The 27786-nt window shown below is 34.1% G+C and overlaps 1 protein-coding gene across 6 annotated transcripts in view; it reads right to left on the bottom strand.

The window, feature by feature from the left end:
- SPAG16 (sperm associated antigen 16) overlaps nucleotides 1-27786 on the bottom strand; it is a 913718-nt gene that overhangs the window by 773804 nt on the left and 112128 nt on the right. For all 6 annotated transcript variants that reach the window (XM_026492020.4, XM_057304555.1, XM_044381193.3 and 3 more), the window contains one exon: nucleotides 5903-6030. In XM_026492020.4, the coding sequence (XP_026347805.1) occupies nucleotides 5903-6030 (128 nt within the window). The remainder of the gene's footprint in view (nucleotides 1-5902; nucleotides 6031-27786) is intronic.

Below are 27786 nucleotides of genomic sequence, written 5' to 3'. Positions count from 1 at the left end.
TTCCTCTCCCTTAGCTTTTCCCTTAAATATTAATGGCCACTGTATCTTCATTGGCTCTGACCAAAAATCTTGGACTCATCTTTAAATCCTCCCACTCCACATCCAGCTTATCAGAAAATACTGTTGACTTTCTCATCAAAAAATAAAAATCTTACCATGTAGCCTCTATACCATTGTCATCCTAGCCCAGAAAATCTTCATAACTCTTTTGGATTATTGAAATAGTTTCTAACCAGTCTGCCAGCTTTTTTCTACCCTTAACCCCTATGACAGTCTAATTTTCATACAGCAGTCATAATGATCTTATATGTAAATCAAATCAGGTAATTCTTCTCAAAATCCTCCAACAGCTTTCTAGCATTCTCAGAATAAAATTCAATGTTCTGTTTACTATCATCTAGAAGGCCCTTAAGGCAAACCCCCTTTGGTCCCCAAATACCTAACTTCATTTTCTCCCCCTCTTTTCTACGCTCACCTACTCTGTTTATCCTCCTCTCCTTGTTGTAACATTTTGGACATGTTCCCATCTTAAGGGCTTTGCATTTGCTGTTCCCCCAACTCTAATTTTCATCCTTAGTTCTCTATATGTCTCGCTTCCTCACCTACTTTAGGTTTCCATTATATGTCACCTTCTCAGAACAGCCCCGGCTTCCCTCTTTAAACCTGAAGCCACTCTGCACTCCATTTCCCTGTGTCCTGCTTTAGGTTTTCTCCAGCACTTATGGCCATCAAACATACTGTAGCATGGATGTGTTCATTATTGGTTTATTACCTGTTCCTTACAACAAATATAAACTTCCCGGGAACAGATTTCTGTGTATTTAGTTAATTGCTCACAATAGTGCCTGACAAACACTCAATAAATTTTTATCGAATGAATGAGTAAATATTAAAGTACTATCAGTCTTTTTAAATTTTATTTCATTCATCTTACATAGCCTAATGAATCTGTTTTCACAGAAATATAGTGCATTGGTCAGGGCAATTAAAGCAGTACCACAGACAAAGCTTGATGAAGGTGGGGAACTCACCAAGCAACAGATGACTCAAGAACACATGTTCCTTCTAGCATGTGACTCATCACCTTCAAAGTCCTTTGATTTCAGCTAGGAAAATGAAGATGGAGACAGCATAAAACCAGTGGAAGCCTTAGGGGCTGGGGCTGGAAGTGGTGTACACTGGCTTTGGTCAGAATGGGTATCACACAGCTTAGCTTATGTCAGAAGGCTGGGAGATATAATATTCTAATGGGCCCAAGGAAGAGAAAACTGGGTTCGTGAGCATCTAGCCAGTCTCTACCACACATAAACTAGAAAAGTGCTAACATTTCATGTTCTTTTTTTTTTTTTACTTTTATAAAATACTTTAAAATTTATGCTGTATGGCATGCCTATGGAGAACCATGATGGAAATAAAGTAGAATGATGGGATTGAGCATGACTGGAGGAGGGAAGAGAGAAGTATTAGCTACATTTTTCAAGAACTGCCTTTCCTGGGTAGGTGATATTTGACTTGAGATATTAGAGATGAGAAAGTTAGACATGCAAAAATGAGAGCCGTAACAACGCCAAGTAGAGGGAAGAACTAATATACAGACTTGGGGCAGGAGTAAATGTGGCATGTTTGCAGAATAGTGAGAAGACTGAGGCAGCAGAGGGTACTGAGCAGGGAGTCTGAGGGAGCGACTGGCCAGAGGTAGGCAAGAGACAACTTGTAGAACCTGGTATGCCACTGGATGAAGTTTGGATTTTATTTTAAAATAAGGGGAAGACATTATTGTATTTAAAGCAGGGACTCTTATGGTCTGATTTATATTTTTAAAAGATCTGTTTTGTTATTATGAAGTGAATGAATTATTATAGGGTAAGGTACGGTGAATTAGTAGGCTTTTGCAATAGTGCGAGAGACAGGAAATATGTAAACGTATTCTGGAGGAAGCACCTATCAGACTTACTGGTAGATTTAATGGTGGGAAATGCAGGGTGAAAGAATGAACAATCCCAATGATTCCTAGGCCTTTAGCTTGAGTAAATTCACAGAAGTTCACATTTTGTTTTTTCGAAAATGAGGAAGATTAGAAGACCAGGTTTTTTGACAGAAAAAAAAAAAGAATTCTTTCTGGGCATGACAATTTGGAGAAATTTATTAGATACCCAAGTTTAGGGGAGAAGTCAATGGTAGTGCTATCACCACGGGGGTTATTACCATATGGGTAGTATTTATAGCCTGAGGTTGGGAGAGACCACCTGGGAAGTGTAGCAGTGAGAAGAAGAAGCTGTAGGGCTGCGCCAGGAAGGAGTGGAGGGAGGCAGAATCAATCAACCAGAAGTCTGGCAGAAGAGGAACAGCCCCCTGAAGATGCTGAGCAGGACAGCTTGGTAGTCAGCAGGAAAACTAGGACCATACAAATAATGGGAGTCAGGAGTGGAAAAGCAGGCGTGGTAGGTTGTACTGACTGAACCTTAGAGGTAAAGAAAACAAGAACAGTTAAGTGGCACTGGTGGTGGGTACTGAAAGAGCCCACTGACAAAGTAGTTTCAGGGCAGAGGGAAGAAAAGAAACTCCACTGGAGGGGAGAACAGAAAGAACAAGTAGAGGTTGTTAGTTCCATCAGCACTGCTGCCAACCCTTTTGGTGAAAATGAGCAGAGCAGCTTCAGAGGAAACAGCATAGGTGTGGTGGGGGGGTGTCTGGTCAAGAAAAAAAATGTGTTCTTAACTAATAGGCGTTACTGAAGGACATTTTCTATGCTGAAAGGAACCATCCTGTGAAAGTAGGAAAAAGACATCTACCTAAATTAGAACTTAAAAACTCTCTTAACTAATCTGATTTAAATCCTTCTGGTTCTTCAACCTATGAAATTGCACTCTATAAAAATGCAAACTAGTAAGACATTAAGAATTTTTAAATTATCTGAAATTTAATATGCATTTATTTTATTTTGACCTTGTTAGAAAAACAGTAAAAATACATTTTAATAAATCGGTTTTTCCAAGGAAAGAACATATAATTAGCAAATTCTGCATATAAACACAATCTAATTAATTTTAATATTTAAGTTTAAAGCAATTATCAGGGGGGAAAAGGATATTGGCCAAACTCATATGTTATATAGTTGTATGTTACTGGGAAACTTGTATGCCTGACTGTAAAAATAGACACTATTTCCTCAGTATTTTTCTTTAAAATAATTGCATGGCTTATTCACTGTTTAGGGGTTTGCTTTTGAATTAACCAGACCTGATACAAATTCTTTCTCCATGACTCTCAAAATCTCTGAGCCTCATTTGTGTGTGTGTGTGTGTGTGTGTGTGTGTGAGAGAGAGAGAGAAAGAGAGAGAGGTGTGAAAATAATAAATGCCCTATAGAAATACAACGGTTAAAGAAAGCATGTATAAACCAGCTGAATACTAGCATTTATAGATAGTTATTGTTATTACTGATACTCTTTTATTATCATTATTATTGTTGTTATTTTGATTAAGAAATCTATACACCACAGAGGAAGAACTTAATTTTTGTTGATGGTAACTGACAAACAAAAACAAATAAATAGTTACTTAAAACAAAAGCTTTTCTTTATTCCTTAAAGAAACATATCAAGGGGTCAATAAACATTTTATTACCGAACCATAAAGTACCATACCTTTGTATGTGTGTATGTGGGGTCAGGGAGTGAGTGATTTGGTTTTAAAATTAATAGAGAACACGAAATTATTTGCGCAACACCAAAAATTTATAACTGAATATTATATTATGGCTAGTTAATGGTTAGTAGCATAAAATGAGAGTATAGAGAAAGAAATAGAAAAAAATAGTGGGGAGAGAAGCAAGCATGTGACAATAAAGAAACGGTGTTATAAGGAAGTAGCAACTGAGACAAACTGGAAATGAAGACAGGCAAGAAAAGGCTCATTAAATGAGTTGTCCCAAAGTCACAGCTTAATCTTCCTTTGAGGTATGTTACTCTAGAAGATTAGTGATTATTCTTTCTACTACTGATTGTTTTGTTGTTGTTGTTGTTGTTGTTTTTTACAGCCTAACTTATTATGTTCGTCTTCTCACTTAATGGGCTAACTAGTGAAGATTGTGACAGAAATTATTCCCTAGGTTGCAGTAGTAGTTACCAGGGCAGCTGTCTTTCCAAAGGCTGGAAATAAAGCTGAAATCTAGATTTTTGTCTTTTACTAAAAGTTAAATATTTCCCTCCTTATCTTCTCTTCATTTTCATCGAATAGAAATTTTTCCCTTAACCTCCACTTGATTTTTGGATTGACCAGCATTTCTTATTTTCTCAGTAAAACACACTAGTTGTGCTCATTTCACCTTGACTGCTTAGAGCTCTCAGACCATGCCCAGGTAGACCAGCACAGGCTACTCCTACCAGCTAAGCTCCATGATTACAGAGAGTTCCAAGGAGTTTGTTACTAACCCTCCTTATAAGCCAGTTGTGTTTGCTATTGTAATATAATTAAAGATCAATCAGTGCAGTGAAATAGGAGTGTGATAAGGAGAACTGCTGTCAATGAAAATTAAATTAATGCTACGGAAAGGTGAGAGGATCATCTTCGCAGTGTCTTAAATTCTTGTTCCAGATTAAGGAAATCACAAAATTGAAACTGTAAATGATACATTAGTGGTATAGCTTATGCAAGAAATATGGTGTAGAATTCCAATCAACAGTCACTTAATCAAAGAAAAAGCCATGGCCTTACATCAAAAGACTGGCATGGGAAGGCAAATGCACAGTTTTAAGTCAAAGTAGAATACTTAAGGTATGAATGCGTCATTTTTATGGTTTCCTTTACTAACAGACCCTTTCAATTCGTTAACTTACTGGTTTTGATCCGGGCAGATAAGATCATATCTGCTGTACTCTTAAGGAACACTCCATAGACAATAAATATTATTGCTACATGGAAATAATCAAACACATAGGATTTAGAAAATAAATAACACACCCAGTCATTGGGAGCAGAGAAAGCTTTGCAAAAGAAAAAAAAATACCACGGGTTAATGTATGTAAATTATTAGAGTTGGTTAACATTTTGTTCTGAGACATTTGTCCTCGTTAAATACAATAGGAGCAACTGCACTGTTTGCCACATATTATTTACAACTCTAAAATTTCTTGAAGATCGATGACATAAACTTGGGAATATATGAAAAAATGTAAGAAAATAATATTACTTACCTAAACTTACCAAAATGATATATCCATGATCATATATAAAAGCTACATACTAAAATTTTACTATACCACAGAACATATATATATACACATATATACACATATATGTGTACATATATATACACATACAGACTGTCTATATTAATATTTTTCTTGAAAACTGAATACTAGTAAAAGTTTATAAGACTTAAAATAAGTTTCCTATGAATACAAATATGCAGATTTATAAAATAATGCATTTTAATAAATATCAAGTAATAGGTTTTGTCTTTAAACTGATGTGATTATGGTTCATGAAACTATAGTTCTCAAAACAAACAAAATAAATGATTTGTTAATGAAAAAATATACATTGGTAAAATTTTAAGTAAAGTAAGCAAATGAAATGCATAGTTGCTGAAATCCCATCTTTAAAAGAAATCCTACAAACCTCTCTAGAAACGATCTGTGCTTTATTTTAAGTCTAAACTACAACCTCTACAATAAATATGCACAATAGTGCACTTAGTCTGTACTGCCACCAAGTGCCTAAACCAATTAGTTTTAAGATTCTTGCAGCAGCTATAAGCAGATTCTTTTGCTGTTAGGAGTAGCAATTTAGAAATAGGCTAAGAGCAAACCACCTCAACCATGAATGGCTGTAAGTGCAACACAATTTAGACATGACAATAAAATCTCAAAGGCATTAATAAAACATATCAAGAATCCTACCAGCTCACTGGAAGTTCATGAAGTCTAAAAATGTTATTCAGCTTGTAGTCAAATTTTGCTGGACCAATATTTTCTTTACATAAATACAGGTTTGGATTTCGTTGCATATTTGTGGGAAATTCTGAATCCTAGAAGAAAAAGTAAAAGCAAGAGCTATGTGTAAAATAGCCATATTGCTGTACACATTGATACCAACTTATTTAATATTAAATTAAAACATAAACATTACTATTATATTCCCTCAGGAGTTACCTTAAGTCTTTCATTTCCTATTTTAGTTTTGAGAAAGCATGCCAAAAAGATAAAATGTTAAATAAGGCACATATCTATTTGCATAAGTCTAAACTGCATACTACATGGAAAAATTATTTTAAAACATCCCCTATTAAATTACAAGGAAGTACAATATAGTGTTGTCTTATAATATTGGTCAATTGTCCGTTTTCAATAAGTTTCTATACCCAACAGGAATGTCAGCAAAATCTGTGATTATTCTTATACTCCTTTTGTCCTCTATAAATGGTGAGCCAAAATTCTGTTTCATTGGGAAACAGAATAATAACATAAGTTATTGGATTAATTATGGTTTTCTTCTTAAACCTGAAGACACAAGGCTAATTTAAAGGCATTACTAAAGGTAAAATATTTCTGTCACAATTATTTTAAATCTGACATACAGGAGAATCTACACCTGCCAAGCAATTGTAACTGGAGATCAAAGAGCATTCTTAGTCCATGAGAAAGTAGCAGGAGAAGGAAAATATGCTATAAACAGGAACTTAATTAACACTTAATAATTGATGGATGAAGTGCTCAACTCTACAAAAGAAGGAAGTAATCGATCCACTTATAATTAATGCTTTAAAACTGCCTTTAAAGAGGGAGGTACTCCCTCATTCATTTATTGAATATACTCATTCATTTATTCAAAAAATATTTATAAGTGCTACTTTACCCCAAACATTATTCTAGGCATGGGGAATCCACCAATGAACAAAGCAGATAAAAAGTCTTGCCCTTATGGAAGTTATATTAGAGTTGGAAAATGATAAAACCAATTTTTATGAATGAAGTATTTTTCTGATTAACAAAGTAATACATATTCATATAGAAATATCATGCATTCCATATACCACAAAGAAAAAAATTAAAAGAAATCTTATTTTCACCACACAGATATAATTACTTAGCACTTTGATGTAATAGTATGTCCCTTCATTTTTATAAAATTGAGACCATATTCAAGTATCCACCCTCCATTTTTCATTTAACATTTTACCACTACATTTTCACTCTATTTAGTCTATTTTGAAAGAATAAATGCCATATTTTATTTAATATTAAGTTATTTTTGTTTTCCTTATGATTATCATGCTATGAACAGACTTTTCTGTCTATAAATCTGCACTTCACTGACTAAATCCTTAAAGCACAATTCTAAAAGTGTAAATAAATAATTTGAATAAAATACTTAACAAAAAAGCATGATTATTCTTCATAGATTGCTCTTTGGAAATGTTATATGAATTTGTATACTGCCTGTCATATAATACTGTGTGCAATTCACCACAACTTTGTTAATGCTATACACACATACATATACACACTTACATCTAAAATAATACATTCAGGAATGGGTTAAATGGGTGATGGGTATTAAGGAGGGCACTTGTGATGATGAGCACTGGGTGTTGTATTTAAGTGATGAATCACTAAATCCTACTCCTGAAACTCATATTATACTATATGTTAACTAACTAGAATTTAAATAAAAACTTGAAACAAAAAAAATAACTAAAATAAAATAATACATTCAGTAAACTATTTCTTTGACTAATACTTATCATTGAGGGTCTATATCATGACAGGCACTGGTTTTAGCTCTTATGTTTTTGAACAAAATAGACAAAATTCCCTTCCTTATGGAGATTGCATTCTAGCATGAGGACACCATAGACAATAAAAATGATAAACATATAAATTATATTATATCTATAGGGTAAAATGTCTTAGGGAAAATTGTTGCTAATTCATATAAAAATGGTATAATACTGACATTTCTTAAATTAATTGATTAGGTTTAATTTTTGTGTTTCTTTTTTCTTTTTTTACTTCATCTTTTCTGAACCATATGTTTAAGCCTTTTGTCCATTTTACTATCATTGTGCTAATTCATTTTAATAACGTTGCTTGGGTTGGAAACGGAAAGAGGGTAAACTATTATGCCAGAAAATGTAGCAAGGTGAATCAGAATCCAGTCTTATATAATTTTTTGACTACAGGGAAAAATCTAGAACCATAAACTTATTTTCCACAGCAATTTTTACAAGCACTATTAAACCAATCATCATATAAAACTAAAACAATGAGACATTTAATAAAATCTAATCAACCAAGCTTAATAAAACCAAATCAGCTACAGCCTCTTTGGTGTAGCTGAGAAGAATATAGGAAAATATAATAATAACTGAACAACTATTTAAAGGAAGATTTATAAGAGCAGCAAAGGCCTAAAAACAGCAATCCCATCTAAACATAAATGCACTTGCAGAGGCAAAATGTAAGACCCCTTCCATTGCCGAGCATGTATACTGAAATGTTCCAGGAAACAAAAGCAAATAAATGGGCAGGCAGGATCAGTGAGGCAAATGCAGCATACATAAATAAGGACTGTGCATAGGCAATCGAGGGAGTAAAATAAATTTTAAAACTATTCTTTCAAGCTACATACCATTATCATTTCTCTGTATTGACAAGGTACAACTGGAGGGCAAAACTAAGCTCTCAATAATATGCTTTGATAGGTCAGTGGTTCTTTACTCTGCCTACCAGTTGAAATCATCAGGCAGCTTCTTTAAAAGTACCAATATTACTGGATCCCAACCCAGCCCAATTAAGTAATAATTTCCCAGGGTAAGGCTCTGACGTTGGTATTTATTTTAAAAGTTCTGCATGTGAAATAAAAGTCAGGACTGAGGGGCACCTGGTTGGCTCAGTCGTTAAGCATCGGCCTTCAGCTCAGGGCGTGATCCCAGGGTCCTGCGTTCGAGCCCCACATCGGGCTCCATGCTCCACTGGGAGCCTGCTTCTTCCTCTCCCACTCCCCTGCTGTGTTCCCTCTCTCGCTGGTTATCTCTCTCAGTCAAATAAATAAATAAAATCTTAAAAAAAAAAAGTCAGGACTGAATTATCCTGGCTTTCCCTAAGGACTGAGATCTGCCACGTACTAGTATGTGAATTTAGTCAAGCTAGTTAATGAACTTTTTAGGATGCATTTTCCCATCTGTAAAATACAACCAAAAATCACACCTGATTAATAGGCTGCTGTGGGGATAAAGTGAGATAATCTCTATAAGGTGATAATCACATGCTTGGCATCTAATAAATCCTTAATAATCATTAGCTATTTCTGTGGATATTTTTATTATTGCTTCAATTGGTGGTATATGTTAATTTCAACCAGTTAATAAATTCATTATGAATTATATTCTATTCATTATAAAATATTTTATCCAACTCAAATTTCAGGTTTAATATTCTCCTGGGATATTAAGGCAGATTTTAGTATGATCCCACCTGTCAGAATCCCAGTCCCATATCTAGTTAACTGTTGATTATCTCTGTTTGTCCCAGGATCAATAATAAAAGGCACTCTTGCTTCACTGGCCAGCCAGTAGGAATCAAATATTGTCTCCCTGCTTATATTCAAAGGATGAAAAACCTGATGGGTAATCTCTTGCTATTTCAGTGATGTATCAGTTAGGCATCGCCTGAATCTATCCTGATTAGAAAGCCAAACTATCTACTTGGCCTCCTTCCACAGGAGTATCTTAGGTACCCAGGCATCTTCCAGGCTCTGTATCTATGCCATTCAACTCATGTCTGCTTCTCTATCTTGTTCTTTGCTTACCATTGATCTAACACCCAGACCAATTTTGAACCTGAAGTTCAAGATTACTGACTCAACATTTGAATGTTTATTCTGTATCTGTAGCTGGTATGTTAGTTACCAGACCAAAAACACAAGTGGAATACACTCCTTCCATTGAAGGACTCACAGTCTCGCGAAGGAACAACATAAATGAAAAACTGCATTATTGAGAAAAGCTAGAGTAGAAATATGTAGAAGATCCTAAAGTGAAAAATTAAGCAATAAATCTATTGGAATGAAGTAGATATGCAATTAATTTCATTAATTGCAGATACTGTCATTGTACTGATAGATGATGGTGATAGATAAAGATAGGTAGGTAGATAGATAATGTGTATGAAGCCAAAAGGGAAAAGGAACTGTAATGAGGCCATATTACTACAAAAGTTGTACAAATTATAAAATTTAGTAAACTTCATATATGCAATGAATGAATGAACAGAAGATACACTAGAAAAATATCCCATTAAATCTAGCAACAAGATATAAAATACCTAATAGAACAGTAATAAGAAAAGTATTAAGTCTAAAGAAATAAAAATATACTTTATTCGGAGATATAAAGCAGGATATTATTTAATATAGATGTTCCATGGACTGATATAACCCTAGTGCACCAGTATGGCCTTGCTGATAATTAAAATACTGAAAGATATTCATACCACTTGGAAACAACTGAAACCCTGAGCATGTCCTCCATGCTTCTCTCCTTCCACCAGCCCTAGCCTCTTCTTTGGGTAATAACCCTTGCCCCAACTTTTTCACCATCATGCCCTAATTAAAGTAATTGCTAGCACACCTGAGCCTCCAGGACCTTTCTACATCCAGCATCCATTCTGATTGATCAGTGCCCATGTTATAATGGTTGTTAAATATTTTGACTATCACTCTAAATTTATATGTATTTATAGAGAATTAGCTCTTTGACAGATTATTAACTTAAAAAGAAATGTACACAATAGCATATAAATAAAATCATCCCCTTTTTATAAAAAAGATCTACATAGGTAAGCACTAATATATGTATAAAACATTTTTAGAGAGAGAGAAACCTAACAGTGGTCACCAATGGATGATGTAAATGGAGATCAGAACAAAGGGAAGAGAACCATTTATTTTTAATATTATGTCTTTCTTTACTGTTTGAATATTTTACCATAAGCATGTATTTTTTTTCTGAAATTTTCAAATAAAATAATGTATATAAGGAAACTAGTCCTACACGTATGAAACATTCTTTAATTTGTACTTAGTATTTTCCTTTTTTAAAAAAGATTTTATTTATTTATTTGAGAGAGACAGAGAAAGAGGAGCAGCAGAAGAGGAAGGAGAAGGACATGCAGACTCCCCACTGAGGGAGCAGCCCAAGCAGGGGGCTTGAGCCCAAGACCCTGAGATCATAACTTTAACTGAAATCAAGAGCCTGATGCTCAACTGATTGAACCACCCAAGTGTCCCTGTACCAAGAATTTTCAAACAATCACTTACCTGGATATGACACAGTTAAAAACCTAGATTCAAATGACTAAATAAACCAATTTTGATAGGTGTAGCAGAGACTATTGAAAGCTCTTCTGCATTTCCCTGCTTCCCTTGCAATTAAATTAAGTTAAAGTGATTGGGTTTTGAAACAGGATATGAGCAGAAATGATGTAAGCCACTTCCAGTCCTAGCCTTTAAACATCCTGACGTAGTTGACCATTTTTCTTCTCCTGCCACAATGACTTTGGAGAGCCATGTAGATGACAGATGGTGTAGATGACGGATGGCTGCCCACATCCCTGCATCACTGAATGGAGGAAAGCCACAGAGTCACACCATCCACAAGTTAAGAATGAACCTTTGTTATGAAAGGGCTTTGGATTTGCATCTTATCTCTTGCAGTAGCTAATGCTGTTTACATTGACAAATACAGTTGGGAAATGATTATGATTACTCATCAGCCATTTACATTAATTTTTTTAAAAATTTAAAGGTAAAAGATGAATATTTTAAGATAGACTCTGCAGTGAATAAACACCACATTAAAACAGATTTTACTGTATTTTTTTTCTCTTCTTGTTTTAAATCCCCATGTGGAGAGGCATTTACCAGAAATGGAAAAGTTTTGTTCAGGTTTCTGTACCCTCATTATTTCATTTATCACTCAAGTACTCCATGCCTGCTGACAAACTTCACACATTACCAACTAGTAATGACTGACAGCTGACATTATCAGCAAGACTTCATTGAGGTAATTGACATTCACAGTCTAAGTATGAAAATGGAAGTGAGTCAGGGAAAACCTTCCTTACTCAGGGATTTGTTCAATTTCTTGACCTTTATATTTGTATTATTGCGGCCTTAGACTGTGGGGAGAAGGATTATACTTGCAAAATGCTGTTTTCACATGTACTTAAGCATGTTTTTATCTAATATCCTAAGTTTCTAATTATTCTTTAAAGTTTCTTTTTCTTTTTTTTTATAATTCTTTTTTTTTTTTTTAATTTATCTGACAGAGAGAGAGCACAAGCAGGGGGAGCGGCAGAGGGAGAGGGAGATGTAGGTGCACTTGCTGAGCAGGGAGCCCGATGCAGGGTTCAATCCAGAATCCCAGGATTGCAACCTGAGCCGAAGACAGATGCCTAACCAACTGAGTCACCCAGGCACCCCTAAAGTTTCTACTCTATGTGACTATATCAACCAAAATAGTTTTAATGTATGTTAAAGCTATCACTCAGTCCTTCTTTACTTTGACCCATATCAAATTAGAACAGTGTAAAGATCATAACATCTTTTCTTTTTAATAACATGGTAATCATTACAAACACTACCACTGAGTAATACAACTTTGTCTACTTTTTAGTTTTTCTGTCTTCTAACTATAATAATTATGCTAATTCCTGTTCTTTTCTTAATCCCCATTTCCTGCTGTTTCTAATCTGTGTATAGGCCTCAAAATACCACAACTAAATCTATTAAGAACACCGTTAAGAACATTATCTTAACTATGCCAATAAGGTTCTGCATTAGGACCTTCTACCCAGGAGTATAGTAGTTTTCAATTCAGGTCTTTGTCTCTGGTGAGATCCCCTGTTGTTGGCTTCCTTTGAGTATAAGTCTACATTTTTGATGACTAAGTCTCCAGAAAAGACTCAATACGAATTATGCAATAAAAGTTGTTGTGAAAACTAGTTAAACTATTTGAGAAGAAAATGTAGAACACTGCATCTTCTCCTGCTCCCAAATTAACTCCAGATGGACTAGATTTCAATGTTAAAAAAAACAAAAAAGAAATCATAAAATCCACAGAAAGGACATACAAGTAAATATTTATATGATCTGGGAATGTGGAAGCCCTTTCTAAGCATAACATTAAGGAAAAAATTGTGAAGTAGAAGACAGTTACATTTGATTAAGCAGTTTTTTAAACTTCTAAAATAAATGAAAAAAATGCAAGAAAAATGTTGGTGTGTAAAAGTAATATAATTACATATAAAGAGATTTTAAAATCAATCATAAAAACTAAACTCCTTTGAAGAAAAATGTACAGAAATTATGGATACACAAGTTACCCAAAAAGTAATCAGTAAACATCAGTCTCACTAAAAATTAAATACTAATTAAAATAACAAATGAGGTGTTATTCATTTGCAAATTGGTAAACTATATTTTTTAAATAAGATTAGTGCATTGGTGCAGTTACTCTTACATACTGCAAGTAGTAATATAAATTGATATAAACTTTCAAATTTAGCCATATATATCAAACATAATTTAAAAATTACCAAATTCCTTCTATCAGTAAGTCTCTTTCTAAAAATATATTCTAAGAAAATATTCAAACCAATGTGCTAGGTTATATAAATATATGAAGGTATCTATGAACCATTATTTATTATAATGAAGCAATTAAAACACCTAACTTCTAATAAAAATGAACTACAGAATGTCATGCATCCAGGTGATATGATACTATGTAGTTATTAATAATTGTATTCACAAAGAATATTTATAAACATAGAAAAGTTTCCATGTGATTTAGAGAGCGTACGTATGATATATCAATACATATAAAGTGGGACTAGAAGAAAGTGTATCAGAATATTAATAGTAGCTAAGTCTTTATGCTGTTTATTTTATTTTGTATTCATTTCTGCATTTTCAAACACAGCTGGGTTCTTATCCTTGTATTTCTCTGGAAGCCATCCTGGTAACTCCCATAGTCCCCAAGAGCCTAAAAACGATGCTAATCAAAATCCAAGCCTGATTCAAGGAGGTCATGAGGTCATTCATACAGTATCTAGTTATTGCTTATATGTAGCTATTAAAATATAGCTTTTTATTTTCCCAACAGTTTTAAAACAGGTCAGTTTACTATTGTAAGAAAATAGTTATAACATCATTTTAAATTCTATTTGACACAAAAAAATAAGCAGTTAATTGAATGATGACAAAAATTAATGAATTGGACATTTGCCAGTAAAGAACATAATCTATTTGGGTTTGTAAAGTGAGGCAATTCTCCACTAACAGTTTTATTTGAAAATGAATGAAGAATTTCTAACCCCTTATAATTCCCCTCACTTAGCCTCATGTAAACTAAAATTGATAGACATGGAAATTTCAATGACTTTTAGATTATATCCCTTTCACTATAATTTTCATTTAAAATAAACAATTGTGTAATCTCTGTGAAGCACAGACCAAGAATAAGTCTTATAAAGGTTAAATTTGCCTGAAGATATATCTGACCAGCTAGAAATTGCTGAATTGAATGACTTGTCTAGTTTCATTCACTGCCTAATGTATTCTCTAGTTGGCGGGCTTCCAAAATGAAGAATAAGCATGCATTTTTGTAATTGAAATTGCAACACTTAGCTTAGCTATCTTATCCTGACTTTAATGTTGTTAAATTAATCATTATAATTTAATAAAAAATATTGTCATCTAATTTTTCATTTTGATAAAGCTTGTTATGCAATAATGCAAATACCTAAAAAGCATCAATAATATCACATGTAAAATATTCCTAGACAATAAATTATAACTTTTGTTTAACACTGTTATAATCACATAAAAGTGCTGCAAATTCAAAAACATTCAAAGGGAGGTGAAAGAAATGGAGAGACAGGTAGCACAAAGCACACGAAGGTTAAGAAAAGTGCACCATAATGATGACACCAGTGGCCACTTCTGACAGTGCCAGACACTGAAACAGTGCTAGACGATGCTTTATGCAAATGTCAATAAACAGAGCAACTTCTGAAAATAGTGGCTCTGTTTTCAATAGATGACTAAATCATACTTTCGCCAATTGGACTGATGGCATTTATCTGAGTAAATGTCAAGAGTTTTCCAATTTGTTTTGTGGATAGAAGGTATGGATAATTACTGACATCTCTCTAGTTTTATCTGCTTCCATTCCTCAAAGGCAATGTAAGATTTTGTTGTAGAAAGCTAAAGTTATTTGCATTAGCAGGTAAGGAGGCATGTCTAATACTTCTGCCCCAACTGATGGGCATCAGTTTGTTTTACATGTTCAGATATAAATGCAAGCTTGCGCCTAAAGTGATATTATCTTAGCTATCTTTTCACTGTCTATGGATTTCTACAAGGATAATCTGCTTGTGGTTTGGTGGCTTATAACATTACGAGGCTCCACAGTAAAATAACTAACTTCCATTCTAAGTTACTCAAGGTTCTTGCAATTAATATGATCTTCTACAATATTTATCTTCTTTTTGTTAATATATGTTTCAATGATCCTTGTTATCACTGAATTTTAAATAAGGTTGCAGTTGTGACTATGGAGAGCACGATCAGACATTCAAAAGCCAGGCATTAAGAAAATAATTCAAATCAATTAATTAGGCGTACTCATTTGTTTTTTTTAATCTTTATTAGACTCCTGATACATAACCCCACCTAACAAGTTATCTCCCTCACATATAATCCGGGTTTTATTTAGTATCCACCTTCTAAGAAAGGCCTAGAATGGGATGCCAGTCAATTTCTAGGAATTGTACCGAGGCTCTTTTATGGCTATGGGTGTCAATTATAAATGGCTGAATATAATCTGTCCAGCTGAAATTAATTCCACATACTAGCTGCACAGTTGGATGTATTGTTTGATGCAAAATTCTGCCTTTGACTCTAGGAATTCCATAAGCCATCCCCAAGTCTATCAATTCTTTAGATATGCCATTGGATAGTGTAGTGTAGGATTAACAAGTCGATCTATTAAAATCTGCACCACAGAATGCCCTTGCCTCTTATTCATTTGTTATGGATCTCACTATCAACACTTTACAACAAACAGAATCTAAAATTTTAAAAACCTTTTCAACATTTACCAAAGCCTCATTTATGACAGATGATCTAATGTCAGCCATCAAATTATCTGGCCTCTCCAGGCACTGTCACTGAATTTAGTTTAGTCAGCAGAAGGCTACATATGTAGACCTACCCTTTAAACACTGAGTTCCTCCAAAGTCCATACCACCCTTCTCTTTTCTCATTCCACACCTAATCCTGTAGCATTTTTGTCCATTCCTGAGGTTTACCATAATGTGTTTGCTAGCTTCATCTAACTCTACCTAGATGTTCTATAGATGCCTCACTGTCCGGCACTAAACATTTTTTCTTCCTTCATTTAAATCAGTTTTACTTTTGAATTCATGGTCAGGATTAATGGCAATACTTTTCACTTGCAAGCCTGAAATTTGGCATCATTCTAACATTTGTTGAACCACATTTTAAAAATTCATTCCTTCTTCCATATTTTCTTGTTCCTTTCTTAGTATAAGTCTCCATCACTGACCATAAGAGACTCCTGCATCCTCTCACATGTCTCTCAAATTAAGGAAACTCCCACACAAAATGGCATTATTAAAAGACATATAAAATCATATATCATTCATCTATGTATTACCATCAATGACTCCCTACTGTCCACAGGGTAAAGTTGCAACTCCTTTGGTTCAAGGTCATCCATGGAGATAACCCCAGCCTGCCTCTCTAACTTCACCTTCTATGCTTCCCTAAATATACAGCTATGTCACGTTACACATTTCTTTGTGCTGCACATGTTATCAATGTAGACGTACTCATTGGACAATATTGTTATTGTGTCATTGCACAGTCCTTCCATCCAACTATGAGGTTATCAGAAGACAAGCATGGCACATGATTCACTTCTGTCTCTCTAGCATAGAATCTTACACATAACAGCACTCTATAAATGCCCATTTAGTGAAAAAATGGCCTTCTCAAAAGCCGATGTATTGTTCATATCTCATTCGTGAAACATAGCCAATATATTTCTAGAAGGTAGAAATGATATAAAAATAACTTTATAATTCATATTGTTGCGCACGGACTTACCTAGAAATTTTATTTCCCTAATTCAGTCACTAGGTGGTAAATCCTATATGAGACTAACTGCAGACATGATTCATTTTTGCACCTGGCATGATAATGAATTTTAAAGATTTAGTGACTCCAAAAAAATGCATCTGCTGATTTACAGTGACCAACAGTAACACCACATTAATATGATTTTTAAAGCCATTATACATTTATATTTTAGTAATACCTTTCAGAGATTCTGACATAACTTCTATCTTTTGACTTCCAGCAATACAAACATAGGCCAAATTTACTATGCATTCGCAACAAAGTCAAAGATTAGGTAGCAATAATTCAAGATAATCTGTGTTTTAATGATTTCAAACCTTTGTCTTCTGGTCAATATGACCTTAATCACTTTGCCAAAGGTTATTTCATTCCTGTTTGAGTATCCCTGCAACATTAGCAGGCACACACAAGTGTGAAACACACTTATCTACAGCCAGATGATTTTCAGCATAGTGAGACAGCTAGGAAGGAAGAGGGTTCCAGGTATGGATCTATCCTGACATGATGATTAGGCTTGTTTTAGGGATATAGACTTATTAATTTCAAGCTCAAGGGAATTACAGTCTTATAGATAGAAAAAACTATTTGAATAAGATGGTAGCAAACAATATGCATTAATCTAAAATAGAATTTGTGCTCTTGGAAAAATCAAAACCTAGTTCTGCAGGTATTTTTAGAGACAGAGTACAGGAATGAGAAACCCAAATGTAGGGGGAAACATAAATGGAAGGTAGAAGGAGGTCAAGAATGGAGAGGCTGGGAAGCTAATGGCAGAAGACCATGAAGAAACAGGAAGAAAAGATAAAATAATTAGCTTTTACAGACACTGGAGGCACTGAAATTTCTGGGCAAAAATATGATCTAAGAAATTACATCACATTTCTCAACAAAAATATTCCATTTTAAATTATCTGATAGGTAGTATATTCTGTATATAAACATAAAAATTTAAGCTTATAAATATTTCTCCTAAAAGCAGAAAAGAGTTTCAGTAATGACGAACAAGGTTATATGGAACGAGCCTCCTGCTGAAAGCAACTAAATATGGTAAAAATATTTTTTTTAGGAAATGTATTTGAAAGCATCAGAGAATTTAACCATGTAGCGAAGAATAATGGAGTCAAGATCTAAGAGAAGAGAGACACACATGGAGGTTAGCCTGGGATTTGGAGTTTGTTTCCTCCTGAAGCTTTGGCTTCAGATAATTTTGATAAAGAAGGCTAAAAGACTGAGACAAAAAGGACCAAACTGTAGCTAAGAGCCCCACGTATGGGTTCTGGTAAATACTCCAGGCTTTGGATTGAGACTCTGAGGAATGAGAGGAAATTAGAAATAGACTTGACATTCCAAAGACTAGAGCTAAACCTAGAATAATTTCAATTACTATTGGAATAAGGTAATAATGCAATTGAAAAGGTTCCCAGCACAGCTGCCTGTAAGATGTCAGCATAAATACTCTTTGGAAAAAGATAATATCATTCTTGTACCTCAAATCAGACTTCTGTTTTATTAAAGAAATATTGTCTGATGCTCAAAAAGCAAAAACAAGACAAATAAACAAAAACAGGCATATAAAACTCAAGTCAATGTAACCAAAACCCCAAAGAAATGCTGGACATTAGGAACTCACCCACAGGGAACACAGATAATGGAGAAAATCAGTTGTAGGTGTTAATTTGTGAACTGGGAAACTGATCCAAAGGAAACAAGCTGGCTGACAAAGGAAGAGGTTAAATATACAGAAAAACAAATAAACAAACAAAAAATAATAAAAGAAAAATATCTACAAAAATGTAAAATGGTATCTCAGATAGGAATAGAGAGAAAATGGTGAGGAAGCAATAGTTGAAGAAATAATGGCTAAGAATTTTCCAAGCTGATAAGCAACATCAAGAAAACCATATGTACATATACCATAATATAACTGATGAAAATCAAATTCTTTAAAAGGAGCCAGAGGGAAATATAGATATATTGTACTGAAAAGAGATATAGTAAGAATTACCATCAACTTCTCGACAGAACAAGGAGAGCCATGATGATGGAACAGTATCTGAAAAGTGCTAAAAGAAAATATTTACTATTCATTTGATAAATACCTAGTGGTGCAATTGCTTGATCATAGGGTGGTTCTATTTTTAACTTTTTGAGGAACCTCCATACTGTTTTCCAGAGTGGCTACTAGGTATTTACCCAAAGGATACAAAAATACTAATTCAAATGGCCACATGTACCCAATATTTATAGCAGCATTATTAATAATAGCCAAATTATGGAAAGAATCCAAATGTCCATCAAATGATGAATGGATAAAGAAGATGTGGTATATACATATAATGGAGTATTACCCAACCATAAAAAAGAATGAAATCTTACCATCTGCAACAACGCAGATGGAGCTAGAGAGTATAATGCTAAGCACAATAAGTCAGTCAGAAAAAGACAAATACCATATGATTTCACTCATATGTGGAATTTAAGAAACAAAAAAATGAACATGGGGGAGAAAAGAGAGGCAAACCAAGAAACAGAATCTTAACTACAGAGAACAAACTGATGGCTATTGGAAGGGAGGTGAGGGGGCAGGGGAGGGAAGGATGGGTCACATAGGTGATGGGTATTAAAGACAGCACTTGTGATGAGCACCAGGTGATGTATGTGAGTGATAAGTCACTAAATTCTACACCTCAAACTAATATTGTACTGTATGTTAACTAGATGGAATTGAAATAAAAATTTGGAGAATAAAAGAAAACATTTGCTATGGAATTAAATTATCTTTTAAAATTGGAGATAAAAGCATTTTCAGACAAAATTAAATGAGAGAAATTTTCATGAGTTGGTCTATATTTAAGGAAATTTTTTTAAACCTTCAGTTAGGAAGAAAATGATCTCAGATGGAAATTCAAGGATATATGAAATAATAATGAGAAATGACATAGGCAAATATTTAACCATATCTAAAAGAAAATAGGCTGTATTAATAATAATGAAGTCTTACAGAGTTAAAATATATAACGAATGAAAATACGTGACAAAGTAAAATAGTAAAAATGTAAGAGGGCTGAATAAAATTCTACGATCATGGGAAAATGTAAAGTATTAATTTGTATTAAAATCTGATGAACAAAAGATTCAGGTAGTAATTTCTAACATACCTACTAAATTATCATGCTAATATACAGAAAGAAAATGAAATAACAAGTTAGGAAAAAAGGCCATAAAGAAAAAAGAAAGGAATATAAACACGAGGCTCAAATAAAAAGAAAATAATCAGATAATAAAATATATCCCCATATATCATCTAATTCATTGAATGTCAATAGAGTAAATGCTCTATTCAAAATAAATAGTCTGTCAGACCAAAAGTAAAAGCAAAATTCAGGTATAGTACACGCTGTTTAAGATACAAAACTAAAATATATGGAAACAAAAATGGTGAAAACGAAAAAATATACATATACATGCAAACCAAAAAGAAATTGGGCCTGGCTAAAATAATATAAGCAGACTTTAATACAAAAGTCTAAGACAAGCGAAAAGAGACACTCATGGTATTAATAATTTCAATTCATTGGGTAGATATAATAATTCTAAGATTTTTGCACATTTTCTCAAAATACAAACCTCAAATACTTAAAGACTTATGATACCCATCAGAGTATCTCACAATATCACCTCCAAAACAATACAGAAGAGCACAAAGAACAAGAACCCACAAAAATCAAAGCTTCAGCACAATCTTCTCAAAATTAAAAATAACTTTAAGTCATTAGGACAAAAAAGCCAAATTCCAGCAAGCCACTTCTTAGGCTTCTCCCCTGCTGTAAACCTTCCTAGAAAGCAAGAGCATGCTGAGAAAAACTGCAAGGAAAGCGGGGTGCTAATAAGGCAGAATCATCTTCAGATGGAGTCCATCCTTCATCAAAAAACAGTAAAAGAGAGTAAAAAAGAGACACTGTTTCCATGGAGAGGATTGGGATTCAAGGGACAGAATTAGAAAAACATGCAACATTAAGTGGTGGTTTTCATAAGCCAAAGTTTCTGGGAAGAGAAAGCCAAAAACAAGGAGATGTGGCCTCTGGCAAATGAACAGTGAAAAGACAAAAAAGCAAGTCAAAAAATTTAGGATCCTACAATACAAAGAGAACCAAAATATTGGACACATAACCCCACCCATGATCTGAAAAAAAAAAAAAATCCACTAAAGAAACCAGCTTTCATGTACAGATAGAAAAGGGCATTAGTGGAATTAGGAATTAGAAATCTTGGAAACAACCCCAAATCAACAAAAATGAACAGAGGGAAAAAAATTAATCCATACAGGATTATTACCAAAAAATCAGGAAAATAAAAAAGACTGGTCACATCTGAACTGAGGAAAATTCCCCCCTAAAAAACAAACATGAGGGGCGCCTGGGTAGCGCAGTCGTTAAGCGTCTGCCTTCGGCTCAGGGCGTGATCCCGGCGTTCCGGAATCGAGTCCCACATCGGGCTCCTCCGCTGGGAGCCTGCTTCTTCCTCTCCTACTCCCTCTGCCTGTGTTCCCTCTCTCGCTAGCTGTCTCTCTGTCACATAAATAAATAAAATCTTTAAAAATAAATAAATAAATAAATAAATAAATAAATAACAAACATGAAGCAAAAGAAAATTGGATGACACAACTTAAAACTGAACTAAATACATTCAAAGAAGCATTTGAGGGAAAAGCATCTTAAATTGGAAATTTGAAAGTTAAAAACAAATGAAAAAAAAAGATATAAAAAGAGTTGACCAAACTCAAGAAAGAAATGGAAGAAAAGGATAAAATTACCTCAGAAATAAGAAATAAATTACAAGATACCTAGGAGAACACAGATTCAAAATGATATTTATTAAGAAACATTGAAGAAAGGTCGAGAAACAACCAAGGGGATGAAAATGAGGGAAAGAAGGTAGTTCAAAATTTCAAAGAATATAGGGGAAATGGAAGACGGGTAAGAAGGAATCACATTTCCATAACTATATCTCTAGAGAAGTAAAAGGAAACAACGGAACAAAAATAATATTTAAGACTAAAATCCAAAACAATTTTCCATAAATTTTCAAAAGGCTCAAACCTACATATTGAAAGGAGACCAATGAGAATTGGGAAATATTAGCCCAGAATATATATCAATTCCGACACATATCCTAGTAAACCTATTAGACCTCAAAAAAACAAAAACAAAAACAAAACACACACACACACGCACACAAAAACAAAACAAAAACTTCAAGGTCCCCAGGCAAAAATATTAAATAACTTAGAAAAGAAAAAAAGTGTACTGGCATTACCCTTGAAAAGAATTAAAGAAAAAGTCAGATATCAATGCTGCAGCAAGTTAAAAAAGAAAAAGTTCAATAAGTAGGAACCAGTAATTTAAAATGCAACCAAACCATCCTCTAAATATCAAGGCTGTAGAAAAACAATTTTAAACACAGAGGAAGTGAGAGAATTCTGTGCCTATATACTCCTCAAGAATCTAGTAGAGATTTAGTCAGCCAACAGATGACTGGAAATTCTTCAGCAAAGTAAGGGAAGGTGGTATTTTATTATATACAGGACTAAAACAAAAGTGGGACGAGAATGAATGACTAATGGATAAATGGAATATATAATGACAAAGTAGAAATGAAGCAACCAAACAATGAAGAACGGGGACAGAAAGAAAGATGATAGCGGAATAAGCACACTGACTGCTGAAAGGGACAGAGGTTCCCAAAGTTTCTCAGTTTGTGGCCCCTTCAGTGCCTCAAGAAATTTTTCAGGCAGCTCTAGGCCAAAAGAGACACATTATTGTTTGTTTACTAAGAGGTTAGGTCCAAACAGCTTAGTATTTATGTCTGAATAAGATAATAGTACATTTGAAAAAAAATCACAGAGACTAAAAGAAAAAAATTTTTTCATTAAGTAACAACTATGACCTACTAATTGCATTGTTGGCCTATTGGGAGAACACCACTTCTCAAACCTTGGATCGATCAGGTTGGACCCCACCACCCTCAATTCCAGTTGCACACTGATTTTCATGCAGTACTTGCTTTTTCTCTGAGTGTACTTTTACAAAAAAATGACATCATTGAAACCATTGTAGCCATCATCTAAGGATGAACTATCTCATGCCAGCAGTTTGTGCAGCATCCAAGAAATGCCACTGTGTTTCCTTAAAAATTGAAAATATAGGGCAGAGTCCCTGTGAGTTTACTATGGTGCCCTAGAGCATAGTTGGCTCCCAATTTGGGAACAATGGGAATAGGAAGTATGGAAAATTAAAGGATGTAGTTAAAGAATAAAAGAAAAAGATAACAAGAAGTTGAATATGAAAATGTGAATAAGTTGATTTAAAAAGAATTAAGTTCAAAGGGCAAAATTACAAACAGCAAAAAAAAAAACAAAAATATTTTTTGAAAGAGAAAAATACACATCTCCTAAAGAAGAAAGAATAGCAAGATTATAGCATATCATGAGAAAGTTGAGATCAAACACGTTACCCATTTCAATAAATATAAATGGGTTTAACTCTTACATTAAAAAAAACATTTTTTCAATCTGGATCACAAAGCAAGATGCAACATTTACACAATATGCAATTACCAAATCTAATACAAAGTGATTTAGGAAACTCAAAGAGATGAACAAAAGTATAACAGGCAAATTAAAAAGTAAGAAAGCAGGAACAATGATGCTGATATCAGGCAAAGTAAAAGTTCAGTGAAAGCATTAAATATAACAAAGAAAGGAACTTTTTAATGCTAAAAGCCACACTTCACAGCAAAAATATTTATATCTATGCACACAAATTAACATAGCAACTACCTTTATGAAGCAAAATTATAGGAGACACAAAGAGACATAGAACCAAATGACATATTTAAAAATGCTCACAGCAACATTCTGTTCAATAGACCCAAAGACAAAATAACTTAAGATGTCTGTCGAGGAACAGCAAAACAAATTCTAGTATATTCATATAATAAAATACTAAACTGTAATAGAAATACATACACTACAGTTACATGCAACATGAAGGAATCTCACAAACATACTTTTGAGTAAGACAAGCCAATCACAAAGGCATACATACTGTACATATTTCCACACATATCAAACACAGGCAAACATGACTACAGTGTTTGATGGCAGGATAGCTGTTAGTGTTAGGGAGAAGGAAGGAGATGGAAATTAGGAGGAGCTATGAAAAATTCGCTATAACTTTGTGTTCTATTATTCTGAATGCATATTGCACTTCAATTTTAAAATATGTTTAAAGTAATATGTTAAATAACAGTGGTGAGAGTGAACCTCCCTGTCTTGTTCCTGATCATAGAGGAAAAGCTCCAAGCTTTTCCCCTTTGAGGATGATATTAGCTGTGGGTTTTTCATATATAGCCTCTATTAGGTTGAAATATGTTCCCACTTTATTGAGGGTTTTCATCATGAATGGATGTTGTACTTGGTTAAATGCTTTTTCTGCATCTACTGAAAGGATCATATGATTCTTATCCTTTCTTTTATTAATGTGGTATACCATATTGATTGATTTCAAATTGATTTGAACCACTCTTGGAACACAGGAATAAATCCCACTTGATCATGGTGAATGACTTTGTTAATGTATTGTTGGATTCAGTTTGCTATAATTTTATTAAGAATTTTTGCATCCATGTTCATCAGGGACATTGGTCTATGGTTCTTTTTTTTAGTAGAGTCTTTATCTGGTTTTGGTATCAGGGTAATGCTGGCCTTGTGGAATGAATTTGTAAGTTTTCCTTCCTTTTCTATTTTTTGGAATGGTTTGAGAAGAATAGGTATTAACTCTTCTTTAAATGTTTGGTAGAATTGGCTTGTGAAGCCATCTGGACTTTTGTTTGTCAGGAGTTTTTTGATTACAGATTTAATTTCTTTTCTTGAAGTCCTAGCCATAGCAAACAGACAACAAAAAGAAATAAAAGGCATCCACATCGGCAAGAAAGAAGTCAAAAGTTTCACTATTTGCAGATGACATGATACTCTTTATAGAAAACCCCCAAGGACTCCACCAAAAAACTGCTAGAACTGATAACCAAATTCGGTAAAGTCACAGAATACAAAATGAACATAAAGAAATCTGTTGCATTTCTATATACCAATAATGAAGCTGCAGGAAGAGAAATTAAGAAAACAAAACCATTTACAATTGCACCAAAACCAGTAAGACACCTAGGAATAAACCTCAACAAAGAGGTGAAAGACCTGTACTCTAAAAACTATAAAACACTGATGAAAGAAATTGGAGAAGACACAAAGAAATGGAAAAGCATTCTATGCTCATGGATTGGAAGAAAAAAATATTGTTAAAATGTCTATACTACCTACAACAATCTATACATTCAATACAATCCCTATCAAAACACCACAGAACTGGAACAACCAATTCTAAAATTTGTATGGAACCACAGAAGACCCCAAATAGCCAAAGCAACATTGAAAATGAAAAGCAAAGCTGGGGGCATCACAATTCTGGACTTCAAGTTATATCATAAAGCTGTAGTCATCAAAACAGTATGGTACTGGCGCAAAAGCAGATACATAGGTCAAGAGAACAGAACAGAAAACATAGAAAGGAACCCAAAACTCTATGGTCAACTAAACTTCAACAAAGCAGGAAAACACATCCAATGGGAAAAAGTCCTTTCAACAAATGGTGTTGGGAAAACTGGACAGCAATATGCAAAAAAATGAAACTGGACCATTTTCTCACACTATACACAAAAATATATTTAAAATGGATGAAAGACCTAAATGTGATACCTGAAACCATAAAAATCCTAGAGAACACACCAGTAACCTTTTTGACATCAGCCATAGCAACTTCTTTCTAGATATGTCTCCTGAGGCAAGGGAAACAAAAGCAAAAAAAACTATAGGGACTTCATCAAAATAAAAACATGAAGGAAACAATCAACAAAACTAAAAGACAACCTCCAGAATAGGAGAAGATATTTGCAAATGACATATCTGATAAATGGTCAGTATCCAAAATATATAAAAAACTTACACAACTCAACACCCAAGAAACAAATAATCCAGTTAAAAAATGGACAGGGATGCCTCGGTGGTTCAGTTGGTTAAGTACTTGCCTCTGGCTCAGGTCATGATCCCAGGGTCCTGGGATGGAGTTCTGCATTGGGCTCCTAGCTCAGCAGGGAGCCTGCTTCTCCCCCTGCCTGCTGGTCCGCCTGCTTGCGCCCTCACGCACATGCTCTGTCTCTCTCTCTCCCTATGTCTGACAAAAAAATAAATCAAATCCTTTTAAAAAATGGGCAGAAGACATGAATAGACATTTTTCTAAAGAAGACACACAGGTGGACAACAGACACATGAAAAGATTAGCGTCACTGATCATTAAGGAAACACAAATCAAAACTACAATGAGATATAACCTCACACCTTTCAGAATGGCTAAAATCAATAACATAAGAAACAAAAGGTATTGGCAAGGATGAAGATAAGGGAGAACCTTCTTGCACTGTTGGTGGGAAGGCAAACTGGTGCAGTCACCCTGGAAAACTGTATGGCGGTTCCTCAAAAAGTTGAAAATCGAACTACTCTACAATCCAGCAATCACACTACTACGTATTTACCTAAAGAATAAAAAATACTAATTCAAATGGATATATGCACCCAGATGTTCATAGCAGCATTATCTATGATAGTCAAATTTTGGAAACAGCCCAAGTGTCTATCAACAGATGAATAGACAAAGAAGAGGTGGTATATATATAAAATGGAATATTATGCAGCCATAACAAAGAATGAAATCTTGCCATTTGCAATGACATGGATGGAGCTAGAGAGTATTATGCTAAGTGAAATAAGTCAGTCAGAGAAAGACAAATACTATATGATTTTACTCCTATGTGGAACTTAAAAACAAATGAGCAGAGGGAAAAAAAAATAGAGGGGCATACCAAAAACAGACCCTTAACTATAAAGAACAAACTGATGGTTACCAAAGGGGAGGTCAGTAGGGGGGTGAGTTAAATAGGTGATGGGGATTAAGGAGGGCACTTGTAATGAGCCCCAGGTATTGTATGGAGGTGCTGAATCACTATATTGTACACCTGAAACTAATATTACACTCTATGATAACTAACCAGAATTTAAATAAAAACTTTTTTTAAAAGTATGTTTACAAAAAAGCAGGGGGAAAGTCCAGGATAGAGATTACTAAAATTTTAGATAAGCAGTGTCATGAATACTTGGGTTTGCTCAGTCTCCTAATTCTGGAAATTCACTTTCCCCTCTTTCTGAGCCATGGAAACATTTTAGCTCATTCTTTCCTGCTTCTTTCAGTTTGATCCTTTTCTTCAAACTTATTCCCCTGCATATACAGCCACCTTTCTTTTTCCACAAAAATTTTTCCTTAGTTTCTGAAGCACAAAGTTGTTTTTTGTTTTTATATGGGGGTGTTTGTTAAAATGTCAAAAGACAGAGACTTTGGTTACAAAACAACACATGGAAAATTTGCTGAGAATTACATACACAATATTA

Source organism: Ursus arctos, unplaced genomic scaffold (assembly GCF_023065955.2).
Source record: "Ursus arctos isolate Adak ecotype North America unplaced genomic scaffold, UrsArc2.0 scaffold_1, whole genome shotgun sequence".
NCBI lineage: Eukaryota > Metazoa > Chordata > Mammalia > Carnivora > Ursidae > Ursus > Ursus arctos.
The sequence above is the reverse complement of the archived record's forward strand: the minus strand, read 5'-3'. Positions and strand labels throughout refer to the sequence as shown.